The 21,138-nt window shown below is 37.7% G+C and overlaps 1 protein-coding gene across 2 annotated transcripts; it reads left to right on the top strand.

The window, feature by feature from the left end:
- The first annotated feature begins 252 nt into the window (after positions 1-252).
- wt1b (WT1 transcription factor b) lies at positions 253-21,012 on the top strand. Of its 2 annotated transcripts, none has more exons than XM_053622731.1 (9): positions 253-2,337; positions 5,914-6,024; positions 8,607-8,697; positions 12,417-12,488; positions 16,466-16,568; positions 17,322-17,469; positions 19,230-19,319; positions 20,218-20,301; positions 20,436-21,012. In XM_053622731.1, exons 1-9 carry the CDS (start codon positions 1,974-1,976, stop codon positions 20,555-20,557), a joined length of 1,185 nt encoding a protein of 394 aa, XP_053478706.1. In that variant the 5' UTR covers positions 253-1,973; the 3' UTR covers positions 20,558-21,012. The 2 variants fall into 2 exon arrangements, with proteins under 2 accessions (XP_053478706.1, XP_053478705.1); XM_053622730.1 differs by having other exon boundaries at positions 20,218-20,310.
- Positions 21,013-21,138: the final 126 nt, after the last annotated feature.

Here is a 21,138-nt window from a genome sequence, read left to right as displayed (position 1 = left end):
TGACCAATGATTGAAAATGGTTGCTATCGGACAGATGTAATCCGATGTTCCATCGATTTGGTCACCTTTCCAGATGTTGTGCAATTGTGAGCCTACATGCCCACTGCCTCATTTAGTGCAAAAGAGTGATATCAGCAGCTAGCGGTCAAAAATGGGAACTGCATCAAGCACTAAGCCTCACGATGCCCCATGCTCACTATGTGAACATATTCCCTCCATTCTGATGTTTCATATGAACCTTAACTGAAGCTCTTAACCTGTATCTGTATGGTTTTATGCATTGATGATTTGCTGGTTGGTGCCAGACAGGCTAGTTTGAATATTATTAAGGAGGTGTACTGGTATTCCCATTAAAGTGGCTGGCGATTGTATATCGTATAGCGGTGTAATAAATATTTATTGCTGTTATTTAATTGCACTGTAAGTCACTCCACTGTGTAGTCAGTTTCTCACCATTGTTGCTGTGGGTGTGGCTGATTAAAAGAGATGCTTGTGGTTATGTTCAGATGCTTTCCAGTGAGTTTACTGCCACAGAGAATTCCACAGTCTCACAGATGGGATGTTTCACAGTCTTTCTCTGTGACTGTGAACATGCTTGTAGTGTGTTCAAGGTATTTTTTTCGACTTCAGCGCCAGAGACACTTTTAATGGCATATTTCTCTTTTTCCCATGAAGCTGAATAATGTCACTGACAAACGACACCTGGAGAAAGCTGCAGAAGTTAATCGCAAAATACATTATACAGCCGAAAATGATTACTAAGATGTCATTTAAAACAATATTACGGTTCTTAATGAAGGGAGAGCCCCGTTCTGTGAGTTCATCTGTTCAATAATTAACCAAAAGTAAAACGACAGCATGTGTTATTACAGATATTACTGGAAATGACAGTGATTTAGCCCAAAATGTAAATAACTGACTTTTTTTCTTTTTCTTTCACGCGCTTTGACTGTTCTGGTGTGAACTCTATATTCATAGAATTATACCAAAAATATTTTAATTATAGTCTCAGTAGTCCATTCATGTAATAGTAAATACAAATCAATGTTTAGGTGCTTTCTCAAACTTGCTGACAGTGATTGTTGTAAAAGTTAAAAAATATTAATGAAAACCAGATGGTCTTCAAAAGAAATGAGAAGTGAAAAAGAGGAAGTTGTGAAAGTTACAGACATTGGAGATTTTCATCATAATGTATTTCATGTTTTTTTATTTTTATTTAATTTTTTTTTTTTTTTTTAGAGATTTTGTGTATAAAGACCAATTGCTCTTCCCCCCCCAGTGTTGGTATTATTTTCATTATTATCTTGTATTCCTGTTAAAGATGATTTAAGGTTTTACATTAAGACAGCTTTAAAGATAACACTCAGTCTATAGATATCCTGCTACTATTCACTATTAATATTACTAATTACCTGTCATTCAAGGCTTACAATCCTAATAAACACTAGTTCTTACCTAGTGGTAATAAACCACACCCCCCCACCCCCACAGACACATTAATCTTGACATTAGTCAGGTCACTGAAAGTGTCCAGAGGAATGACTAAAGCTAATGAAGTGCTCATCATTTCTCCTGTAACTCCTCCTCCGGGGTTGTTTTACATCCGACTCACACAGACAAGCTCCAGACACTGTTAGAAAGGATCGGGGTGACTCCTAGCTCACCCACTCTATCTCCTTGTGCCTCCTCGAACCCTTTTCCATCGCATGATCCTCACGCCTGAAGAACCAAGTCAAGAAGAAGCAGCACTCTGAAGTGCTCACTATGTCGGACTTTGATTTTTAGTGCATCTCTGTGGACTTGGGCAGATCTTCAAACTTGTTTGTAGGAAAACATTTTCGTGATTTTTGCCATAGGGGAAGCATTTGATACCGCTTTTATAAAGATTTCCAAAAAGTTACAGAGAGAAATTTTTGCCCATTGCGTTTTGCACTTGAGTCAATTGTTCTAAACTGACTGAGTCGTGTGGGGTGATGGGATCGGACGTGCGAGATCTGAGTCCCCTCATGCCCGCTGTACCCACTCTACCACCTCTTCCAGGGCCCAACAGCGGAGCTCCTCAGTGGGGTCCGATCGTCGACTTTCACCCCGGCTCTCCATACGGAGCTCTGCCCTCACACTCGTTCATCAAGCAGGAGCCTGGCTGGGGGTCGGTGGACACCCATGATGACGCTCACTGCACCCTCGGTGCCTTCACTGTGCACTTTTCAGGGCAGTTTAACGGAGGCTACAGGTACGGAGCATTCAATGAGCCATCATCTGGACAGAACAGGGGATTCAGTAGCACCCCGTATCTGAGCGGCTGTGCTGAAAATCCTCCAATCCCGAGGAGTCAGAGTAAGTGAGCCTCATTTATCCACCTGCGTGATTTTTTTGCTATAGAGGAAGTGTATGCCAGCTCCTTCAAAATGCTTGTGCAGACCTCCAACAGGATACAGAGCAACATTTTTGTATCTTGCTGAATCAGTAGTAAATAGTAGTATAATAGTAGCAAGTTGTTGAGGAGTTAATTATTCAGGAAACTAGATAAATATAAAGGAACTAATCACGTTATTCAAAAATGGCATATATAAGAGAATCCTTAAAATTAGCACTTAAACACTTACACAATTTCAAGGAAGAGGAAATATCAGTTTATCTCACTGCCCAGATGATTGGATATTATAATTTTATAAACACCATGCCTTCTTTTAAACCTGTATTACTTTCAAATATACTGAACGATTGAATACTGATTCCTCAGTCAGTACTTAAAATGATAGATTTGAACTCTCATAGGGATTACATTTATTATTAATAAAAAGTAACACTGCTTTTATATATATTACTACACATGGAGTGTTAAGTAACATGGTGGAATGTTGATATTTACTGCTTTTTGATTGAGAAACTTTTAATTCAGATTTTGAAATGCAGTTTATAAGTGCAATATTTCAACACAATTAAAAGAAAAAATAAAGCACCGCCGAATGATGAGCTCAGGTTTTCTTAAGCATAACGGCGATGATAAATGATCCCCATCCCTGCCCCCCAAGGCAATGCAATGCTAGAAACTTGTTGGCCAAGAAAGTGTGTGTTTAAATGAGTCAATATCGCTATGATTTCACTGTGAACTTTCAGTGACCTTCAATCACAGGCTAGGATTAAATCTCATGAAAAGGGCCAAGGACTACAAAACATATATGTATACTCTCTCACCTCTCTCTATCTTACTATGTTTTTACTTTATGTCACTACATTACACAAATAGTATGTATTTATGTGATATAGTGAGCAGTAATGATTAATATGCAGACTGAGATGACTGAGATATCAGGATCAAACCCCCGTGCAGGCAATGTTAATGATTTCCAGGTCCTAAATATTTCATTTGTGATATATAAATGTAGTTGAAAGCTACTCCGTGGATGATATATGGATGCGTAGTGGAGTCAGAAGTAATACAGGCTACTTGTCGGACATGAGCTACTACAGGACACACAATGAAATATAATGCAAATATGGGTTAATTAGTAAGGAATAAAAACAGTAGGGCTTGCTTTTATAGGAAAATAATCAACCACATGGTTGTGTGAAGCAAATTTGATTTTCCTATAACAGCAAACCCCAAATACCAAAGCAATTAGCAATTTCTTCTTCTGATTTTTTTAATGGAATTCTTTTTTATCCATTTATTGTTACATTTAACGTTGTGGAATGTCTGGAACAAGTTAGTTACCGTTGTCACTTTGAATATAACAGCTATAAACAATCGTTTCCACAACAGCCTCAGTTCTCTCTCTCTTTAAGCTGATGATAAGAAAAAAAAAATGCAGCTTAATGGAGAACCCAGTTCTATGTCTTGAAGACTTTCTCCACAGTACAAAACTTTGGAGGAACAGCTTTGCCTCTAAGCGTCTTATTTCTTCAATGTAAAATAAACTTCTCCTTACAGACAACGTCACCCGAGAACTGTTTATGTTCGTTGTTGTTGTTATTGTTGTTAAATAACAACGTTAAAAAAAAGTGTTTCTGACCAATCAGATTCAATAATTCAGCGCGACTGTGGTATAAAATAGTTTAACTTCCTTAACTCCTTAACTTATAGATGGCTCCACATTCCCACACCTTTAGAACATAATATTTGCTTATCTGCGCTGCTTTCCATGTACATACAGGATAATAAGCCTTAGGGTTTGGAAATATTCATTTGCAATTTAGCATAATGCACAGAGGCTAATCCACAGAGGCTTGGGAAATATAATATATACATAGCTCTGAAATGTCAAGTTTGAAACCTCAAAGCGGGGATTTAGAGACCCTTAACTATCGCCACCTGTGCAGCTTTAGATCCTGCATAAAGACAAGGAAAATACTTCCTCAAGAAACCTTGAGAGAAGCAGTTAAAGGAAGCATCCTCTTCTATGTAGCTTGGGTATGCACCAAGTGGCAAAAACAAGGATAAACAGCAGAAGAGCAATTCCATATCTAATCAGTGTTGAGTATTAGTGTGATTAGTGTTAGTGTGTATGAATTTTTGGAAACTCTTGTGTAGGTGTATTTGCATGTAGCTGATGCTGACACGTTGTACATTTTGTGATGATGTACAGGTGAAAGTGAAACTAGTCATTTTAATTGCATGTCATCTATTTCATATAGTGTACGGAGGAAGCAACAAATGAATAAATATGTTATACATAAGGAATAAAACACGACAGGGTTGTGATGTTATAGGAAAAGAATCAACTGTGAGCTTGACATGTTTTATTCCTGTTATAACACAACAATTTCACAACGATTGCATTTTTTATTTATTAAAGAATGACATGTTGCGTGTTTTATCCATTTATACTATAGTTACATTAATCTGCGAAACAAATTAGGTCCGGTTATCACTTACATTATAACGGCTATAAACATTTACTCCCTCACCAGCCTCTCTTTCCTCTCTCTCTTGAACTTAAATAAACATTTCCTCACAGAAAACCTTATTATATCATGAATTCCATGGGTTTTTTAATCCATTTATGTGGAGCGTCCACCATACAGTACAAGCCTCTGTGTAAGTTGTTAAAATAGAAATGATAACGTATTAGAACAAGAACATTAATATAAACCTGTGATTTGCCTTGCAGTTGGAACTACCATCAGAACTGCTTGATATGATAAAGTAGATTGCATTGGAGGGCTGAAAACTTGTAAACTTAAGCTGTAAACGAATTATCTGTTAAAACATCGCAATTGTGCAATATTAATACAATTAATACAATATTGTATCTATACAATAATATACATTGTGCCTATACAATAATATACAGTTAATATTGAGATACAATATTGTGTCTATACAATAATATTAAATTAATATCGAGATGCAATAGTGTGCGATTATGAGACAAAAAGTGACAACTGCAAGAAAATCTGCGTAATTTTTTCTCATGTGTGACGGAAGGAGCTTCCATTGGTTTCTGACACTGTATGATAAACTGTTTTATATATATAATGCAGTAGCAGCAATCTTGAAGCCGGAATCACTATCTTCCTCAGCACATAATTTGGTGAGACTCTGGGCAAGCATCAGACTCAAGTAGGAAGTAAAACCGAATTGTGCATTAGAAGTGATTTAGATCAGTATTTTGACCAAAGTGGACCTGCATTTTTATTATTTTTTTATACAAATGTACAAAATGACATTTTGACCAAAGTGTGTAACGACATACAGTTTTAAAAAGAAATTCTCCTACTTGCTGCCAACGGTAGCCTTGTAGCTCAAGTTCAAAATGAAAGAAGCGTCAAACTTCAAAGAAAAGTTGGCAGAACTACATTTGACAGTGGAAAATGTTATAGAACCCTAACCCTAACCCTTTAGAAATATAATGCAAGAGCACTGAGATTATGGGGCTAACTCTTTTTCTCTCTCTTATTCTAATACAGCAGATGTGGATGGAGCGTTAAGTTTTCCCCATACTCCTGTTCACCATGTGCCACCCTTTCCTTGTTCGCACCCATTCAAACCTGAGGATGCTTTGTCACAGTCCACCATGGGTAAGTACACCTGACACACCCACAGACACACACCCACACCCACACATTGCAACAGAATGAGACGTTACATACATTTTAGAGCCACCACTATTATATACTTTACTACACTACATTTGACAAGAGGGTTTCATGGTGGGGTAGTGGCTAGCACGTTTGCCTCACTCCTCCAAGTCTGGGGGTTCGAATCCTGCTGTGTACTCTGGTTTCCTCCACCAATCCAAAGAGGCTAATTGGCACTTCCAAATTGTCCATAGTGTGTGAGGAGGTGTGTGAGTGTGTGTGCGCCCTGCAACGGTTTGGCACTCCATCCAGGGTGTCCCCCACCTTCCCTGGGATAGGCTCCAGGCTCCCCCGCAACCCTGTGTAAGATAAGCAGTATGGAAACTGGATGGATATTTGACAAGAAATATACAGGAAAAAATGTGCTCCGAGTCATTGTGAGGTTAAAATGCAAAAGGAATTTTAGTGTAAATGCGGTAAATCTTGTAAGTGTTTCTTGGTAGAGGGTGTATGTATAGTGTGTAGAAGCTTTGTTCACAGTATATATTATGACTGCATAAAAAGTCATAATATATACTAAATATAATTTGTGAAAAGTGCCATCAATCAGTTGTAACAGTGAAAATAACTATGCATTACATCCCTCTGCTCCAAAAACTGTTCCAATTGGCTTTTAATAAAGGAATAAAACATGACGGTGTGCGCTTATAGGAAAAATATCAACACTGGGGTTGGTGTGATGCAGCCTGATGCAAATCCACCCCAAATGTGATTATTTTCTTATAACAGCATGTCCTGAAGTGTTTTATTCCTCTTATATCACAGCAGTTTATATTATTATTATAGTTAATAAAAAAATTTAAACAAATTTTTATTATAATTATTACAAACATGACTTTTTTTTTTTTTTTTTAAAAAGATGCTTTGTACTTTTTATTGTTATCACTGATATTATAGCAGCTATGAAGAGTTGTTCCACGTTCTCTTGTATGTAAAAATGTGTGTTACTGTGAATACTACAAAAGGCAAAACATTGCCATGGTGGAAACTTCAAGGAACAGCTTTAACTCTACCTTCTATAAAGCACTGGCAACTCCTTCCATGAATGTTAATTAAACATCTATTTGTTTTTTATTATTAAACACCAACACATTTCTGAAATCCATTTATTATAGTCTATTAATACATTTACTGTATGTTTATGCAAGTCCCTCTGATGGCGCTGTTACTATAGAAACAAGGAAGTATCGAACAAATGCATCAATATATACGTATGATTTGAATTAAAACTTGAAATATTGTCAGAGCTGCAGTTCTAGAAAATGAAAACCTTCTGACCAATCAGAATCGAGAATTCAAAGGGCTGTAGTATAGCATGTCTTGTCTGGTAGGCTTCAAATCCTACAAGCGTTCTGATATATTTTCTTTCATATGGCAGTTACTTTTGTTCAAAGTAACTTACAAATGAGGGTGAATACAGTCCAATTATAGAGCCAAGCAGTTGAGGATTAAGAGTCAGACAGTGCTAATCATTAGCAAAGAAATTTAACAACAAGGTAGCAAATTCAATTCGCTCTAATAGGTATCACCTTTCAGTGTAAACACGCAAACAGTCCTCCTCCTCCTCAGTGGAGAAGCTGGAGCAGACTGTGGTAATGGTTAGAAGAATGTATAATATTGCCAGGGGACCCATTTTTACCCCCTCAGTGCTGGTAAATTTAAAGGACCTAATCCTCTTTTAGTTCTTAGTGCTTGATACAGAAATCCATGTGAGTGCTTTATGGGCTTGGAGAACACAGGGACTGTTTGGATAACTGGAGTGAGGAAAAGGCCACACTTCAATATCTACTCCCTGAAGAACAATCTGTTAGTCCTCCTGTAAAGCTTAAACAGGAAAATAGGAGTTGGGGATCATGGAAGTATGAGAGCTTTTTTTTAGTCTGAACATGGTCATAGTCAGAAAATTGAATTGACACAACTTTCTTTCCATGTTTACTAAATTTATCCAAGACAAACTGTGGATGTTTGATTCTTTAGTATTCATCCGAGGAACTAACATGCAATGGAGGCCAGTCTCACTCGAAATCTTGGTTAGTAATTTGAATGCTTCAGACAATGTTGTTAGAACCAAACCATTTAAGTTAAATGTGGAGTTATATTATGATCTGCATAACTTCCATCTCCATCCAGTAGAATCCCGGCTTCAAAACCTGGAATGAAAGAGGAATAAATATACTGTATCGATAAATGTCAGAAGGATACTAATTGCCCTAAAAGAAGTTATTCTAGTTGTCTAAGATGGCTGCCCCTTGTTATTTTCAACTAGACAGTTAAGTTTGTGGATAACAGATAACAGTAATACTGTGTCCTAAATTACATCAGCAAGCGAAAGATGGTTAGGTTGATTTGGGGGAAAACATCACCGTTCCCATAACAACTCAATTGTATGTTCACAAACATTTGAAAAGGAATGAAGACAATACAATGAAAATAATAAATTACACTGATATTCTTTATACTACAGAGAGGAATGGTATATATAAGTCTTTTCACACCAAATTTCATTCCTTTCTTTTTCACAGATGAGCAGCAGTACCTGACCCCGCCCCCTGTCTATGGTTGCCACGCCCCCAGCGACAGCCAGGCTCTTCTTTTACGAAACGGCTACAACAGGTACAGCAGATGTCTTTTTTCCCTCTTACTTACTGGGATTCGTATTTAAAGCAATTTCATTCCTTGAACTAATCTGACATCATTTTCTGTGCTGATGCCAGATTCTTCCTCTGTGTCACTCAGAGTAAGCCTGCAGGGAGACATGCTGTCTGTGTAAAAGTTAAGAGCTGCACAGCAGCCCTCAGCAGGCCAAAATACACTCAGTGTGATCTACAGTCCGTTTCCTCTGAATTCCTCTTCCCTGCCTGGCCATCCCCAGAGAGAAAAGTACTGGGGTAAATCAGAGGTCGAGGACAGAAGTGGAGGCCTCGAACGGGAAATTATGGGGATATGATGAGTGTAGGGGACATGGCACAAGAACAGGAGCAGACTAATTGGTATGTGAGGACAATAAATCAGAGGACAGACTGGAAAACTGCAATATAGTACAGTGTCTTGAATGAGAATTTACCCTTGAACTTTTCAATATTTTGTAGTGTTACAACCTAGAACTAAAATGGAATTAATTGGAATTATTTGTAAACAAACAGCATTTTTGGACAAAATTCAGGGGAAAAAGTATCAATCAGGGTTTGGTTATTAAAAAAAAAAAATATCCCAAACGTTGAACATCCACCATTTAGTCTTATATTAAAAATATTATCAAGATTAAATCCCAATTAAGTCCATTTCAGTTTCAGGTTGTAACACTCCAAAATGTGTCATAGTTCAAGGGGGTGAATACTTATGCAAAACGCTGCGATAATTTACCACTAGAAGCTCAGAGATGAGGGTGCATTCTTGGAATAGTGTTCTCATGTTGTTTGGAGAAAAGGGAGATCGTGGAGAACCCAAAATATCAGAACTAGTGTTGATAAGACTCAATGACACCTCCTTGCCTTCCTGTAGCACTGCTGCGCGTTCAGCCAATTCCCCCAAAGCCCTTTGCTGTGATAAAACCCACGATCCAAAAGAGCTAAAACAGAGCATTCAACTCTTACTCATCCATAAAGTATGCAAAAGCAGAAAATATCAACTCAGCACTATAGAAACACAGTTATCACTAACATCAGAAACATCATTAATATGACTGTTCCTGCTGAGAAGAGCATTTCTAGTATTTAACATAAAGGCCAGTGGTGAATAATACAGCAGTTTAAAAATAGTAAGTCACGGGTTTCTAAAACAAACAGCTCCACAGATAAGAGTGTAAAAATTTCGATAACACTCAGTATTTGTGGTTCACTCTTCATTTTTTGTTTGTTTGTAGTGGATAAACTTAAGCTGATTGATGAGAGTACGATGGCTATTTACAGTGAACTTGAACAAAGCCCTGAACCCTCACCTACCCAGCTGTAAGCTTGGATTGTATCCTCCTTTGCTTCTAAGTCTACTTTCATAAGAGCATAGGCAGTGGTAGCTCAGTGGTTTAAGATGTTAACCTACTGATCAGAAGGCCATGAGTTCAAACCCCAGCAAGGCCCTTAACCCTCAACTGCTCAGTAGTATAAATGAGATAACTGTAAGTCGCTCTGGACAGGGGTGTCTGCCAAATGCCCTAAATGTAACCAACTGTAGAATATGCTGCTCAGATCCATGCTTGGATTAGATTCTGCCACACTGGGGGTAAAAAAAAGCCTCTTCCAAACTTTGAATTGGTGGAGTTTGTCTTGGTTTATGGTTAAAGTGAAATATTACAGCCGTTCCCTCACACTCTATAACTCTAACTACATTCACAAATTTGTTAGCTACTTGAGCACAGACTAAGCGCTTCATACTGGTTAATTCAGCTTCTTTCCCTCTCAACGCCTCCCTGCTGTCAGCACTTTCATGATGTTACATGATTACAACACAGTACCAGGCACGCTGACTCTCCAGACCTCTGCAGTTCTGCTGTCACTGATCAGATATGAGAGTGAGAGTGCCTCACTGCTCCTGAGGATACTAATCTGGTGTGTAAGCACGTAGCAGAGCAGCTTCCGTGCTTCTCTTGTAAAATCAGAACCAGAAACTGTTTATTCATTGCATGTACAGGGTAGAAAATTCAACATATAGGACATACAACACAGTGGACACCTATCAAATGTGACTATAAAACAAAATGCTAATTATTTGGGTGACTCGTGATCCTTTTGCTAGCATACAATGTTCAAAGAGAACTGTGAAATTAGGTCAAAATTGTTACGGCTGCCATTAAGCTAAGCCTTGTTACTGAAATGAATATGTTTTTATAAGATAAGATAAGCTAAGATAAGATAAGATAATACTTTATTAATCCCCAGATGGAGAAATTAGGGATTTATACATTCATCTTAAATCAATCCTAACAAAACCAATCTAATAAAATGTGTTTAAAAAAAAAAAAAAAAAGCAAACATCAGTAGCTTTTCTTTGCTAGCTAAGCATTACTATGAATTAGCTTTTGTCCTTGATTACAGTTTAGATGCAAAAGGTACCAAGATTCTAGCTTGTTATCAGTCAGAGCATCTGGTTTTCAGTAGAAAGTTGGTTATAATTTATATTTAAGATTCTACAGTGAGTTACATGGTGATCTATTTAAGTTAGCAGGCTCTTCAGTAGCGAACTAGAAGCTTACAGATTTCCTGCAAGGCCTCCTGTGTAGCTTTACTCCTGGTTTAATCTTTTAATTCTACTCAAGATTGGATTGGATAAACTTTACTTAAAGTTGTTGGATTAAAGTGACTTTCCAGTTAATGGATGCAAATATTAAACATTACCAGTAGCAGACACACTCACTCCTTTCGTTTTTACTGCTAGTTTTCCTACCCTTATCCACACACACACACACACACACACACACACACACACACACATCCCAGGCAGTGTTACTAAACAAAGCCTTAATACAGTACAAGAAGTGTGCAGTATGTCTCAAGAGAAAGAAAAAGAATAAAAAAAAGTGTATATTTATTAATTAAGTGACTTATACCACAGCGCTGTTGAATTATCGAATCTGAAGGTGTTGATAAATTTTCTAGAATAGCAGCTCTGTAGTTCAAATCACAGTTTTATATTAATGCGCTCGTTCTAATATGCTATTGTTTCTATAGTAACAACACATTCACAGCGACCTGTATGGTGGACGCTTTACATAATCTAAGGGTAACTATAAACCGATGTAAAAAATAAAAAAAATAAACAAACCCTGTTGTTATTTTTTAAAAAGAAAGTATAGTCATTGATATGCTGAAGCTTTCTGTAGAGACTTTTATTTAACATTTATGGAGTTTCAGTTGTTAGCACTTTGTAAAGGTCAGTAGGTTTTTCACCTGTATTTCACCTTTTTTTTGCGTAGAGAAGGAACGACCGCTTATAACTGCTATAATGTAAGTAACAACAGGAACTGTCTTGTCTCAGGACATACTAGACCATTAAATGTAAATGTAAATGGATAAAAATATGACATGTTATTCATTAATTAATTAAAAATTGTAATCACAGGCAAATTGCTGGGGCATAGGGTGAATAAAACACTTTGCGGTGGTAATGGCCCGTCATGCCACCGTTGTTGATAACTGTTATATAACAGCATGATGTGTCATAGTTTATTCTTTACTTCAAAGTGAGTCAGATTCTGGTTAAAGTTTAAGGCGTAGGAATTGAAGGTTAAGGGTCTTGTTCATGACTTGACAGGTCTGGGATTTAAACTCCCAACCTTCCAATCACCTTCCAGTCATTCTCTTTGTTTTTACACTGTGGTTTTATTTGTTCTCTGGCAGTGATAATCTGTACCAAATGACGGAATGTGTGACCTGGAACCCGGTCAACAGTCTGGCCTCCACCATCAAGAGGTACGACATTTCTCACATCACTTTGCACTATTGTTAATAGTGTTTTTTTTCTCTCGCTTTTTTAAAAAATTTTAATTCCACCACATCTTTCCTTTTGAACTGTAATTCAGAGGCATTGTTTATACGGGGAGTGGAGAAGTGAGTATAAAAGGGGGATCTTCAATCCCTCTGACCTGGACTGAGATGAGTCATTCTGGCAACAGATAGCCTCTACTCTGGGTTATCATCAAAGAGCTGTACTCAGTTTCATATCAGCGCACAGCTGCAGAGATTCACGTAGTGCTGAAAAGAGCACTCGCAAAATCAACAGGCCAAATTAGAAGGAAGTCTAGAAGCCGAAGTGATTCAGTTGAGTTTGATATGAATACAGTTATGACCTGCTGGCTCAGCCTTAGTCATTCATATCAAGTTTCATATCAGTTAGCTTATGCTAGGGATGGAATGGTACACTCTCAAAAAAGGTGTTGAACTCAGGTTTTAAGAAACACAAACACTTGCCATTGAGGTGGGACCCTCAAGGGTATATCATTTGTAGATTTATCTAGAGGAAGATTGTAGATGGACATCATTTAATAAAGAATAAAACATAACAGGGCACGCTTTTATAGGAAAACAAGCAACGATGACCCTGAGGTTGATTATTTTTCATTAACAGTATTGAAAAGTATTTAATTCCTCGTATACCACGGCAATTTGAAAACATTAAGTAAAACGCATGTGATACTTTTTATCCCTTTATAGTTACATGTAATGTTGTGGAACATCCACAAAACAAGTCACTTATAACTGCTACAGTAATAGTTTGAGTCATTCCCTCACCAGCCCCTCTTTTTCCCTCTCTCGCTCTTAAAAGAAACTCAACTTGTTATGTTAGAAACCCAAAAGCACCAAGTCCTCCTTTCTGAAGACTTCCCTGTGGTGAAAACCTGAGTGGAGACTCCTTCCAAAAATGTCTCATCAGAGAGTTTTTAAATGTTTGTGTGAGGTTTCTGTGTAAGTTGTACATCGGATCAGGATGACTGCACTGATACCGTATGAGCCATGCAGTTATTTTGCATTTTTCTCGAGATTGAGTCCAACACCATATTTTCGTGATCTTGGTCTTGTCATGGACTCAGGAGCATTTGGACTCGGTCTTGACAAGGACTCTAGCAAGTGTGGAATCGGACTTATTCCCAAGACCAGTTGATTCCCTTAAAAAAAAAAGCCCACTAATTATCATCATTATTACCTTATTTTCACACAAAATATTTCACCAAACTGATGACTTGATCGACATCCAATATTAACCAATGATTGATTATTTTCTTTTGCGCATGACGTGAAACTGCATGTGGTCAGGATTCGGGAGGTTGTATGGAGTGCTCTTCTGATCTCGGTCTTGAGACTCTCGGACTCAATCTGTTCAGGCCTCGGCCTGGACTCGGACTCGGATGAGCCGGTCTCGATTTCAACATTAAAATCCATAAAATGTAGTCATTTTGTGTTAGCAAAAGTAGATTATCAAGATTTCTTCCTAACTCCTAAAAGAAATGCAAATTCAACGAGCAGCACTAAGAAGTCTGGAAGTGTGCTCCCTTCCTTCCTGAGAGCACAAGGCATTCTGTTTGGATTCTTTTTAGCCTGCTGTAGTGGGAGACACTTCCTGTGAGAGGTTTCAGTTATAGAACACTGACCTTGACCATGGACTCGGAAAAGACACAAAAGAAAGACCGACAGGGGGAAACCTGCATAGTGTGTCTGGTTAAGTATGTGTATAATATGTATGTGTACAATAAGATGTGGGTCAGAACACAGAGAGTGAAGAAAGTCTGGCCAGGCTTTGTTTTTCACTGTCCAGTGTCCCAGATTAAAAGGGTATGTGATTTAGAGTGTGTTTTAGAGGAGCAGCCATCCTGCTTAACATCTAGAAAAACTTCACAGAATGAAATCAATGCTTAACTTGCACTGATGAAAGGGAGGTGGAGACAGAAAGGGGTCATGCTTTTGCTCAGTCAACCAGTTCAGAGAAGATAAAGCATCTTGACGCGGGTGTGGTGGAATGCAGTGTGATAGGCGAGGGTAGGTTTGGGGTGTGACTATTAGAGTGTGTTGCAAGGCAGAATATTTATGCTCATCCAGATACTCACAACGTCCCCACCCCCTCTCTTTGCCATGAGCAGTGAGGTGTTTGTCGGCGCAGAAAGATGGATAGATAATCTAAGGGATGACTGGCTTAGTGTTAGCTGATAGCATAGTCAGAGATGTTAACCTAACAGGACAAAGAAGGCTTTATATAGCCTTAGCAGTTCATCGGGTGCTACCCACACATCCTGACCCTGAACTTTATCGGTGCTGTGAACATTCACAAACTCAGACGGTGTTTTTCATACCGCACACACCAACCAGTGTTTTCTGGAGGAAAGAAGATAATTTAGTACATCAGTTCAGCAATTATCCAGGAAAAATTCTTTCTTTGCTTTTCATAATTTCCATGTCAATAGATGAAACATGCTAATAAGGATATTTCACATATAATATAGATATGTACTTACAGGTACTTATTTCAACCGCTACGCTTTTTTTTTTTTTTTTTGTAACTGTGCAACTAAAACTGAGAAAATATTTGACTGAGAAAACGAGAAGTATGTTTAAAATAAAACCACTGGAATATTAGAACCGTCCACTTTATTAGGAACACCAATCATGTGGCAATAAATTCATGCAGACACAGGTCAAGAGCTTCAGTTAATGACTTTGCTTGTGAATGACTCAGATGGGCTGGTTTGAGTATTTCTGAAACTGCTGATCTTCTGGGAATTTCACCCACAACAGTCTCTAGAGTTTACACAGAATAGTGCGAGTAAGTGACAGTTACGTGGGTGGAAACGGCTTGCTGATAAGTCAGAGGAAAATGTCCAGATTGGTTTGAGCTTCCAGGAAGGATATAGCAACTCATATAATCACTCTTTACACCAGTGGTGAGCAGAAAAGCATCTCAGCGTGCACAAAATGTCAAGCTGTCCAGTTTGGGTGAGTCTGTGCCCATTATAGCCTCAGATTCTTGTTCTTGGCTGACAGGAGTGGAACCTGATGTGATCTTCTGCTATTATCCACCTTAAAGTTTGATGTGCTGTGCATTCTGAGATGCTTTTCTGCTCACCACGGTTGTAAAGAGTGCTTATTTGAGTTACTATAGACTTCCTATCAGCTCAAACCAGTCTGGTCATTTTCCTCTGATCTCTCTTCGTCAACAAGGTGTTTTAGCCTGCAGACACTCTGCATGCAGGATGTTTTTTTTCTTCCCTTGCACCATTCTGTGTAAACTCTAGAGACTGTTGTGTGTGAAAATCCCAGGAGATCATCAGTTTCTGAAATACACAAACCAGCCCATCTGGTACCAGTAACCATGTTATGGTTAAAGTCACAAATATCACACTTTTTCTTCATTCTGATGTTTGACGTGAACATTACTGGAAGCTCTTGACCTGTATCTGAATGATTTTATGCATTGTGCTGCTGCCACATGATTGGCTGATTAGATAACTGCATAAATGTGCAGGTGTTCCTAATAAAATCGTTGGTGAATGTATTACGACTAAACTAATACCAATTTGGGCTCAAAGCAAACTGTTTAATTACTTTTCCAGAAGAAAAAAAAAGAAAGAACAATATTCCTATAACAATATGAAGTGAAGTACCTATTTTGTACCTATTAGGGTACATAACCTATTGCAATGCATTGTGGAATTGCATCAGCGAGTTGGATATTCTCTGCTATGGATTTGGACATATCTAAATATATACCATATCCACTATATGATTATACTGTATATGTGGCAGTCTGGGAAAAGTAGACTTTTAGACCATAGAATACATCTGCGCTTCTGTGCTGGCTGTGACGGTAATAACACACTGTTCTGTGGCTTTCAGAAAGGAGTTTATTCATGATGTGTAAACCTGCACCCTTCTGTGTGTTCTCTGCTGATATGTTGCAGTCCAAGTACAGGGTTTGAGAGCGAGCCAACGGCAGCTGTTGCTCCTGTGATGTACAGCACTCAGTACCACATACACACACATGGCATGTTCCGAGGAATTCAGGTGGGTGCACATACATACACAGAGTCACCATTAAATACGTTCAACTAAAGGTCACACATTCCCTCCGACCGAGTACTGACCCCCTAACCCCCCAAAAAAAGGGGGGGGGATCCAGGCAGCCAGCTGTATTAGCTATTGTGAAGCCAAGGCCAGGTCGAGGTAGATGTTTGATTAGTCAGGCCTGACCTATGATGTGTCACCGTCTGGATCAGTGCCTTAGAGAAAAGCAGTGGAGGTGTCGAGAATCAGTACTGTAGATCAGCTTTCTCTGGCTCCATTACCTTGCTTAAACATTTTTCAGTAACACTTTACAATACCAAAAGTGTTAATACCTAATATCTGAAATAATACTTATATTACAATATAATACAATATTTTTCATTTCTTACTAGTACCAATAATGTGGAAAATAATGTAGAAACAACAACAACAACAAAAAAGTTTAATCCACTGTCTCAGAACAATGTAGCTGAAAAAAACAACAACCCAAAAACCTCTCTTACAACAGAGCTGAATCGGATAAGGCAGATCAGACATTTACACAAAGTGTCGTGTGTGAACTCTGATCATTTTGAGGAGCACTTGAGTAATTTCTTGTTTCTATCAGCAAGACTAAACAGCAGTGATTTGAAGCTTTGACTGCTAATGAAGGATATTTGTTACACACACTGAGTTGCCAGTTTGTTAGTTATATGTATGCCTTTGTGTGTTACATACTGTTTTTAACCCAAGGCCTGTCTCTCCCTCCTCCAGGACGTGAGACAAGTACCGAGCATCACTCCCTCCATCATGAGGTCGGCCCAACACAGTGAGAAACGCCCGTTCATGTGCTCGTACCCTGGCTGCAGCAAGAGATACTTCAAACTCTCACACCTGCAGATGCACGGAAGGAAACACACAGGTAAGCGCCAGTGCCGTTCATTGTTTGAGTGGTGTACACACTTATTGGTGTATACCTTATTAAATACAATGACCATATGAAGCGTATGCATGGATAATAATATCATAATGCACCATTGTAGCACTGAGAAAAACATATCCAGTTATAACTGATCACAACAACTCTGGCAATACAGAGCATGATGTCACAAGGAATAAAACATAATGGGGCATGCTGTTATAGGAAAATAATCAACAGTGAGATGATGTAGATTGCCCACCATACAAGTCCCTGTACATCCGTTTAAACCTGTGATTCGAATTACAGCAGGAACTATAGTCAGAGCTGCTATTATAAAAGATTTATCAACACCTTCTAACTAATCAGATTAAAAAATATTCAAGAACACTGACTTAAATGATGGCAAATCACACGCAATAAATGCAAAGCACTTATTCCAGTAGATGCCTATTATGTAAAAATACAACCAAACGCTTTATAGGATGTAGCACAAGTGACTAAACTCTCTAAATGAAATGATTACACAATTCCAGTAATATACAGTGATTTCAAAAAAAAAAAAAAAAAAAAAAAAAAAGATTTCTCAACCCTTAAGAGGAACAACTTGGACATTCTTGTGCGTGGTGATTCATTGTGTGTCAACATGTTTATCCAAACAATTTCTCGTTCCAACACAAATCCATAAAAGAAGCTGGCAAAACTAAAAATATAGTCCTCAACACACATACAGCAACCAGAACTGCTGTTGTAACCATGGTGACATCACTGAACTGTCTCTCACCCAATTATTTAGAGCCACTCCCAGTGCATATGTATGTGTGTTAGAGTAAATAGTAGCACTAAGAATTAATCACAAGATGTTAACTCCTACTTATGGAGAATGTGTAGATTACTCAGGAAAATACTGATGGCTTAATAACTACCTGACTCACATCTTCTCTCAGTTAATCATGGCTAGATAGCTGGATATACACATCATGTCCATGCATTACAATCTTTTCACTATCTAGCCAGAAATTTCTAATGGCAGCTATCTAGCTTAGTTTTGTTTGGGTATTTGTTTGTCTAACATTAGCTAACTTTCTTGGGTACGATCTCTTCCTAATGGCAGCTAGCAAGCTTTGTTATAGTATAATGTTTAATGTTAACTAGTAAAATTTCTTGAGCACATTCTCTAGCTAATGATTTTTGGCTGGTTCTGTTTGGGTATTCTAATGTTACTAGCCGAATACCAGCTAGCTAACATTCTTGAGCACATTCTCTAGTTAATGCCAGTTAGCTAGCTTTGTTTAGCATTTAGCTATATTGTCTAAAGTTGACTAGAACCATTTCATGGACATGTTCTCTAGCTGATAGCAGCGATCCCGTGTTGTTTTAGCATATTGTCTAATGTTGACTAGACTATTTTGGGTACGCATCCAAGCTAATGCCAATTAACTAGCTTTGTTTTTGGTATAATGTCTAATGTTAGCTTGCTAACTTTCTTTGGTGTGCTTCGTAGCAAATGCCCCAGCTTGATTTTGATTGATCATTTCTGTTACATTGTGTAACATTTACAGCTAGCTAGCTAAGCCTGATGTGGGATGTTTGTGGTGTCCATTTAATTTAATGCAATGTTTAAAAATAATAATAATAATAATAATAATAATAATAAAAAATCCTACAAGTTCAACTTCCCCATGTGGAAGCTATCTGCCAAACCCAGAGGCAGTTTCAATATTTTGTGTAGTAAGGACTCCTATAATTAATTGTGTGTTCAGGAGAGAAACCGTACCAGTGCGACTATACAGACTGTGGCCGCAGATTCTCCAGATCAGACCAGCTGAAGAGACACCAGCGCAGACACACAGGTCAGACGCCGACCCTCTCTCTACTCACACTGTATAATTTTTTCCTTTAATCCTACATACGTCACCTTTTTCCTCCAGATCTTCAGTGTTTTATTATACAATGCCCAATGCTAATAACCATACAGATATTTGCATACATGCATTTACTGTTCCCTGATCCCATCACAATTTGTTCCCTATTCTTATCAGAATCTGTAAGTTATGATCATTTGAAAACAAGATCTTCAAAACAGGTTTTGGATTTACAACAATAAATATTACAAAAAAGTTTTTTTTAAACCATCATTTCAGATTCCATTTGGGGCTAAGATTTATTAAATATCTTAACTGATCCAGATGTTCATGCTGAAATGTACAGCAATGGGCTTTTCTTCTTCTTCTTCTTCTTCTTCTTCTTCTTCTTCCATATTTGGATTCATGAATATTTACAATGATATATTTTTAATATTTGGATTCAATTTCAAGACATTGTGTGGTGAAACAAATAGAAACAATTAAAAATGAATGAACATTTGATTGTTTTTCTTCTTATAATTTTAATTGATAAAAAATGAATTAACTTCCTGTTTTAGTTGTGTGTCAAGAAAAACAAAACAAAAAACAAAATAAAAAGCAGTTTCCGTGCTTTCCGTATTTTCATTAAAAAACAAAAAAAAAACCAAAAACAAATGAACACAACGTACACAAACCACATAAGCGGTCACAGTTTTCATTTCCATCGCTGTATTTGGAAATGTATTAATTACCTATAAAATCAAAGACATTTAATAAAATAACAATGTAATACATGATGTCATTATCAACATGGCAGGCAAACACATTCAAAACATTGATCAGAACTGGCTTGCTCTATCTTGCTCTCTTAAGGTCTCCATAATCTTATTTTTCTCCTCTTTAGGAGTAAAACCCTTTCAGTGTGAGACATGTCAGAGAAAATTCTCACGCTCGGACCACCTCAAGACTCACACGCGGACTCATACAGGTAAAACAAGTGCGTAATCCCCTTTTTGTCTTCATACTTTTCCAGTTAGAGTTCAGATTCATTAGCGACAAGTCTTACGTAGCTTAGCACTAATTTACAAACTGCTTTTGATTATCCTCACTGTCCTGTCTCAGGTGAGAAGCCGTTTACCTGTCGCTGGCCGAGCTGTCAGAAGAAGTTTGCTCGTTCAGACGAGCTCGTCAGACATCATAGCATGCACGAGAGGAACGTCACCAAACTGCAGTCGGCTCTCTGAACTTCCCAAAATCTTACACACAAACTATCATTAACTAACTCATGGCGATTATTAAAACAGACATGCTGTACAGCTTGATGACGCCAGTGCTCAGGACTGAACAGCCAATTATTAACATCATTAAACTGCTTTGGAATATACAAGTCCAGAAATAAAGTAAAAAAAAAAAAAAAAATAAAAATAAAAATCTATAATGATAAACAAAAGGCTTTAAATGCCTTGGTAAAGTCTTATAAGGAACATTTTAGATCATCTCATGTTGTAAATAACTCGTGATTGCTTAGAATCAATATCTAAAATGGATAGGCTGGTTCACTTAAAATCATGATTATTTCTGATTTTACATACATGCTTTCATTTTTATAAAAAGAAAATGCACTGTTATATTTCTTTGTACATACTTGATAATCTTTGACAAACTTTTAATATCCATATTTTGTATTAAAAAGCTTCGAACACTGAAATTTCTTTCTGTACATTTATGTTGCTGATACTTCAGGGTTTGGGGCACGTGACCATCATGTCAGATTCGACTGGAAAAATGGACATATTTGCTAGGACTTGATTCAAACAATTTTTGA

Source organism: Ictalurus furcatus, chromosome 4 (genome assembly GCF_023375685.1).
Source record: "Ictalurus furcatus strain D&B chromosome 4, Billie_1.0, whole genome shotgun sequence".
NCBI classification, from domain to species: Eukaryota; Metazoa; Chordata; class Actinopteri; order Siluriformes; family Ictaluridae; genus Ictalurus; species Ictalurus furcatus.
This window is presented reverse-complemented; position numbering and strand designations above follow the sequence as displayed.